Here is a 7,232-nt window from a genome sequence, read left to right on the forward strand (position 1 = left end):
ATACCGTTCAAAAACACATAAATAGACACACACAAACACACACACACACACACACACACACACACACACACACACACACACACACACACAATGTCCTATGTAAAAACAATCGAGCTTGTTGTAAAAAGAATCTTTTTTCTCATTATCAAAATCTTAATAAAATTATTCACTTTAAGTGTGGCTAGAGAGAGAGAAAGAGAGAAGAAGAAGAAGAAGACAATATTCTTAATGTAATAAGAGATCATTCCATAGATGTGTGTGTGTGTGTGTGTGTGTGTGTGTGAGAGAGAGAGAGAGAGAGAGAGAGAGAGAGAGAGAGATGCTTTGCATATCAATATTTCATGTCGAGGCTGCTTACACACATCTATTTTCAAGCAGGCGCCTGTCCAAAACTTGGCAGCCTCTTTGAAAGTGGCGGGCGAGGTAGAAAGAAAAATGTTTACACATTACTGTTTCAAAACGTGTTAAAAGCCAAGATGGACATGCCTCTGCCATATTTGGGCAGGCATAAAGCCTTGTTCAAAAGCCTACTCAAAATGGCGCTGAGCTGGCTGCGAGCAAGAACATGGCGTGCAACTCAGTTTGGCGATGGCCTACTCAAAATGGCGCTGCGAGCAAGAACATGGCGTGCAACTCAGTTTGGCGATGTGTGTGCAATTCTGCCACCATTTTCTAGATGGATGCAAGCTATTGGCTGCACTTTTAGTGGAATAGCAAGTGAAGCCCTATGCTATAATCAACGTGATAATAAGGGTGCGTTCAGACTGCCAAGCTATCTTTTAGCTTTTCCAATCAAGTGCAGTTCACACAAGAGACGTACGAGAATAAGGATACATTTTGGCGCTCAAATAACAGTGAATATGATTGGGGCTCGTGGCTAAAGTCCTGGCCTTTCATTCGTGGGATCACAAGTTTGAGATCCCTACACGTTTAGCGTCGAAAAGGTGTACAATCTCTTAAATGTTCGGGGGTAAGAGATCGCTCGTTCTATTGTAGGCCCCAAAACCAAGAGTTTTTTTTCTTCCAACTGTCTTTCGCCACGTAAGACTAATGCTCATAGTTTCTCTACTTGGGCGGCAGTTTGAATCGAGCCTAAGAGCCGAGTCCCCCTATTGTCTTAAAACATTAGCGAAATTAAGTGTTAGTCTGTTTCTCTCCCCGTCCCACCAGATTTTGGTGAGAAATCTTTGTTTAAATAAAAGCAAAGGACTCTTTCACTTTTCTTCAAGCATTCAATTCAAAGAAGAAAAGCAAACCACCTATAGAATCTTAGAGAGCTTTAATTTCCAAATTCTCATTGGCTGATCGTGATAGTAACTCTTTAATACAGAAAGAAAATGGCGAGTATTAGTACCGCTACTATTTTCTAAGGTGTTTTCCCTTTATCATAACATTATTGTGTGACCACAATGTTGTAATATTTATTAAATACTACTAATGGCCCTAATGCCTAGTAGGACTCGGCTCTAAGTAATATAAAAGGCAGGCCATTTTAATTTTTTTAATGAAAGGTTGTCAAATCGATGAAGCCAAAGAGAGAAGCCAAAACAGTCTTAGCCTAAGTGTGATATAAACGAAGGAAATATCGTCCGCGTTTATTATTAAGTCGGGCGACCCAAGTCTGATTCTTTTTTCTCTAACGCAATCGAAGTAGCCATGGCAGTCGATGGTGCTCGCATTGCCGCAGATGTTACCGAGGTAAGCTCACCCATGATGACGATGCTCCACAATTCTCTTTCTCGATTCAGTATTTTTTTCCGTGCCTGCGTTGTGTTGTGTTGTGTGAAGGAGCTCACTGTTTTCTTGCTCGTTGTGTTGTGTGAAGGATTATGCGCTTTCAGAGTGTAGAATTTTCTTGCTCAATTCGGCGTTTTAAGTTTTGAGTGTGCATGTGTGTTTGTGCTTATGCTTATTTGTGAATAAGAAGAAACTTGAGGCTTGCTGCCATTGAGATCGGCTTGCTTCTTGCTCGGACCTTCTCTTTCAATGTCAGTGGAGGTGCTGTTTGCATGGTGCTTGATAGTATTCATGGTCTGTGGATGTGAATTCATTCGGGTGCGGCTTAAACGTGATCATTGTTCTCCTGATACAATTTATGGAAAGCATGCATTCTTGCCTGCATTATTTCCTTCAGGGTTCAGATCTGCTCTGTACTTCATGATTCTGCAGCTATTTGCTACTTGTTTCGTTTATGAGAACCCAAAAATTTATCCGCTTCCTTTTTCGGGCTCGATGGGTAGGTATGTGTTATTTGAACTGTGCAATTGGTTATGTAGTGGAAGTCTGTTAGTGATATATAAAATCATATTTTTGGGTTGATTGTTGCTTCTATTGCAGACACAATTTCTTCTAATTATGAGTTAAAATGTATGTTTGATGTTGTTTGCTTCATTTTTTAGCATCTTATCAGCTAATTTATTAATTCGGACAATTCTTTATGTGGAAAATATGTTGATGATTTTGCTGCCCACATTGAATTTAGGACTATTGAGTAATCCTTGTGTAAGTTGTGATGCCAATGTTGCTGTGCATTAATTCCAGTTTTAGTGATTTTTTATGGAAGCTTTTTGGGTGCTTAAGTTTGCGTTGGCTCTCCTCATTTAGTTGTCAGTAATGTTCTCAAGCCTCGAGTGTCGCAAGGTCAATTTGATTTGTTGAAAGAACAAGTGGGGTCTACTTGTGTACATAGAAAACTTCTTATGATGAAGAATAGGCCCCTTAAGGACTTACATTTTCCATGTTGTGTCTGCTTTTAGATTTTATGTGAGTATGCCTTTGTCCTTTAAAACCAGGTGGTACCCCAACGTTGTGTTTCCCATTGGCCTGCTATGCTTCATGGCTTAGTAGCAAATGAAATGGAATAAATCGACAATGCCTTATTGCATCATGAATGATGATAATGTCAAAGTATTGTTTTGTTTTAATAGAGGCTTTACTACGCCTGTGGACTTGTTGGATCATCAGCTCTAAAGAGTTCAATTGGTGTTTTGTGTAGCTCATCGGTGGGACTCCCATGGTCTTTCTGAACAAAGTTACGGAGGGATGTTTCGCATCTGTGGCGGCCAAGCTCGAGTCAATGGAGCCTTGCTCTAGTGTTAAGGATCGGTAACACCACTTTCTCATGCTTGCATAATTGGTGCAATTGATGCACATTTTGCATTCAATCAATTTTGTATTGCTAGTTAAGACGTGGGATTTTGTGTCCAAGCTTCTAATTGCTTGCAATTGCAGTATTGGGAAAAGCATGATTGAGGATGCTGAGTCCAAGGGGCTGATAACACCAGGAAAGGTTAGAGACATTGGTTCCGAGAAATCTTACCTTTTTTTTTGTTTTTTAACATAACTTGCTCATTTTGTTTTCGCTGATGCCTGCCATTGTAATGATAAATTTCCTCTTTGCTTGGCTCAGAGTGTTCTTGTTGAGCCAACAAGCGGCAACACAGGCATTGGGTTGGCATTCATTGCAGCGTCAAAGGGCTACAAGTTGATTATAACAATGCCAGCTTCCATGAGTTTAGAGCGGCGTGTGCTGCTGAAAGCCTTTGGAGCTGACCTTATTGTGACTGATCCTGCCAAAGGCATGAAGGGTGCCATTGCAAAAGCTGAAGAGATTGTAGCAAAGGATCCCAATGCATATATGCTTCAGCAGTTTGAAAATCCTGCAAACCCAAAGGTTGGGCAACATCTCTCTCTCTCTCTCTCTCTCTCTCTCTCTCTCTCCAGAGTGCATATGAGGATGGATTCTAGTAGTAGTAGTATTTTTGCTCTTTTTCTTTTGTAACCAGACGAGGATAGTTTCCTACGACGTTGAAACTCTCTTCTTCTTCTTCTTCTCTCTCATGGTTCAAAATCGTCCGCTCCTCCAAAATGAAAGCAAACTGAAGCTATGGTTGAGGAGAAATTGGAACATTATCATGGCAAAGATTATGAGATCATTAATCTGATCAATGCGTCCTGCTCACCTAAGTGGAGAAAAACACATGTTACTGAATTGATGGCAGCGTTATGCCCAAAAGCCAGAAATACTCAATAAAACACTCACGCTCTTGCGCTCGTGTGCAGGCGTACGCACACACAAAAACTCACATATTAGAGGCGTTTTATGATTGCATGCCATTTCTGCACCTGCACTTGATTGTCATTGAGGGTTTTTCATAGATTTGAAGTTTTCCACCAGTAATTTACTTTATTGCAAATTAAATGGAAAAGTATATACATTCAGACACCCTCTCTCTCACTCACGCTTGCTCTTGAATTGTTTCATGAGGAATTTTGATGTCGCACGTATACACGCCAATTTTCTGTGTATGTTGGTAACAGATACATTACGAAACTACTGGGCCAGAGATTTGGAAGGACTCGGCCGGCAAGATCGACATTTTGGTCTCTGGAATTGGGACAGGAGGGACGGCAACAGGCGCTGGTGGCTACTTGAAAGAGAAGAACCCCAATGTTAAGGTGAGAGAAAGAGACTTCTTGTGTGTCCGATTTATACTCAGTAAGGGACGAGTGCATATTGATATCATTTGGCTGTGACAGGTTATTGGGGTAGAGCCAACAGAAAGCAGTGTGCTATCAGGTGGCAAGCCAGGTGAGCTTGCAGTCGATTTTATTATTATTATTATTATTATGGTGAGAACAAAGACGGTTGAACCATAGATTGATTATCAAATTTGATCTACTTGTCTACGCAGGCCCTCATAAGATTCAGGGTATTGGTGCTGGCTTTATTCCCGCCATTTTGAATGTGGAAGTTCTGGATGAGACTGTGCAGGTTTGTGAGCTTTTGATACTCTTAGAAGCTGGCACCAATGTCCACAGAGTTTAGTTATTTAACAGGATTTACCTCATTTTAGTAGAGTTTGTTCGTCTATAAAATATCGGTGTTACTCTTGAAGTGTGAGTCCATGATGTGTTCACAATGCCTCGGTCATTTATAATATTTTATTGGCTCGCCATTCTCTTGTAAATAAAATCATTCATCCTTGATTCTAAGCAAGCTTCAGTGAGATCAAATGTGCTGTTTACGACTACAAACATCCAAGGGCTAGCAAGCCTATGCTTGTTCGTGGCCTCTCATTTAAGAGCCTCGTAAGAATCCCTTTTCATTATTTGTTTTAGAATGCCAATGTGAGCCTTCACCTTGTTTGACATTTTTGCCAGTTGAGATCCCGGTACCCGAAACTCATAGAACGTTTTAGCATTGATAATGGTTCGAGAAAGGTTATTTGAAGCTAACCCATTTTTCTTGGAAAGCTTGTAATACATTTCTGTGATGCAGGTTTCCAGCGGTGAAGCTATTGAGATGGCTAAGCAACTTGCCCTCAAAGAGGGATTACTGGTGGGTCTTTTATTGCTTTGGGCCCCATTGAGATGTAAACGTTCATGACACTTTACTCAATAGTGTTTGGCTATTTTCTATATAAACAGGTTGGTATTTCGTCTGGAGCAGCTGCAGCTGCAGCTGTTCAAGTTGCCAAGCGGCCAGAGAATAAAGGGAAGCTTATTGCAGTGAGTGATATGCTCAAGAGCTGATTTGTTGCTTGAAGAGAATTCAAATGAAGTTATTCTTGTTTGTTGTTTGTGCATAATGCACAACTTATGGAGAGGAAAATGATCATAGTGCATGATTTTTTAAGCTCTTTTTGGGCCTAAAAGGGCTTTTTTTTGGGGGGGTGGGGGTGGGGTAGGTTGGGGGTTTCACTTGTAAAATGTAAACATAGCACGTGAGTTCTACAGTAAGGGGTTATTTAAGGCCCAGTATGAGAGAGAGTTGACAATTGCTTTCTTATATTTTTTCTTAAGGGAGGCATCAAGCAGTGTGTTGCTCACACGCTTTTTCATCCTCTTATGTAGGCCATTGTGACGTTTAATATTGTTGGTTTAGTATTTTGTATATTTAATAACAATGTTTAATACTTTAGATACGTACCAAGCGAAGTTTTCCATGATGTCATACAGGTCATATTTCCTAGCTTTGGGGAGCGTTATTTGTCCACCGTTCTTTTTGACTCAATTCGAGAGGAAGCTGAGAAGATGCAAATTGAAACCTGACTTCACCTATTTTGGGCATGTGCCCACCATTGGGCAGTTTTTTAACCCTGGAGCTAATAATTATGGTGATGATAGGGAATCAGGTTATGGTGCTTGTGTGTAGGATCTTCAATAATCATTTTCCCCCTTCTTTTACCAACAGTTTGAAATGGGTCCTTTGATGTGGGTTCTTAATGACAGCACTTGGCAATACAAAAGTGGCCGGATTTGTGAGAGGCCTTACTAATACTAAGCGTGGAGGATCCAAGGGCTCTTTTTGTAAAGTGGATGGACATAATAAAATCAATACGAATCTTCACAAAAGAGTCGACTAAAAATCTCTTGGGTGAACATTGTGCCACACCACTTCCGTTCATTCTTCGTTGCTACTGTTTGCTATGCATATTAGAACATTGTTTTTGTATGGATTAATTCCTGGGTGGCTTCTGAATATGAAATTCATTTTGTCAACTGTCTCTGTTGCAAATTCATTATTATGACAACGTGCACCGGTTTGGTTGTGATCCACTTCATAGTAGTAGTGTTTTTGGTCTACATAAGGCCCCAGTAAAGTTGGGAGCAATTGTGGACTGTTGGATGAAGCTTGTCGATAAGTGCCACATAGCAAGCCTATGATGGCACTTTTCTTTCTTGTAAGAGGGGCATTAACTAAGCATCTGTCTCATGTATATGTAGGCCACTGTTCGAGGTAGGTGACATCTGTCTTCCTATTCCTATAAAGAGGGACATTGAGTAGTGAATCATGCGCACACTTTCTCAAGGCCGTTGTGCTTTTGACATTGTTTATTTTGGAGACTCAGCAATCAATGCTTCAAAGAATCCTATGCAATCATTTTAACAAGTTATGCAGAGGCAAGTTGGGCTGATTGGAGATTAAATGATGCATGGAAGCTAAGACTCCCTTGAAAGGCAATTCAAAGCCCTTAATAATAGTTTGGTGATGTTTATTTTGCAAGTTGGATTATTGAAACATAGGTCTTCTCCGGATGGGTTAAAGTGGTCGCTTCCTTCGAACAACATATGTTGTGGAAATCGTCTACCCATGTTTCAACATGTTATGAATATCAGACATGGAAGCCATCAACTAGCTAGAGTGAATGATACACAAGCCTCAACAATGCTGCATCGATCTATATCTTGCTTAAACATGCTCTCAAGTACTCTTTAGTGCTTTCTCT

General features: G+C 40.5%; 1 protein-coding gene across 1 annotated transcript; it reads left to right on the plus strand.

Moving 5' to 3' along the window:
• Nucleotides 1–1,540: 1,540 nt before the first annotated feature.
• On the plus strand, nucleotides 1,541–6,504 carry LOC147460917 (cysteine synthase-like). The gene is made up of 10 exons (XM_086508605.1): nucleotides 1,541–1,698; nucleotides 2,996–3,105; nucleotides 3,232–3,289; nucleotides 3,410–3,673; nucleotides 4,321–4,458; nucleotides 4,540–4,591; nucleotides 4,695–4,774; nucleotides 5,282–5,341; nucleotides 5,431–5,511; nucleotides 5,962–6,504. Exons 1-10 carry the CDS (start codon nucleotides 1,657–1,659, stop codon nucleotides 6,052–6,054), a joined length of 978 nt encoding a protein of 325 aa, XP_086364731.1. The 5' UTR covers nucleotides 1,541–1,656; the 3' UTR covers nucleotides 6,055–6,504.
• The last annotated feature ends 728 nt before the right edge of the window (nucleotides 6,505–7,232 follow it).

This window comes from Adiantum capillus-veneris, chromosome 3 (genome assembly GCF_014529385.1).
Source record: "Adiantum capillus-veneris isolate H3 chromosome 3, ASM1452938v2, whole genome shotgun sequence".
In the NCBI taxonomy this organism is placed as follows: domain Eukaryota; kingdom Viridiplantae; phylum Streptophyta; class Polypodiopsida; order Polypodiales; family Pteridaceae; genus Adiantum; species Adiantum capillus-veneris.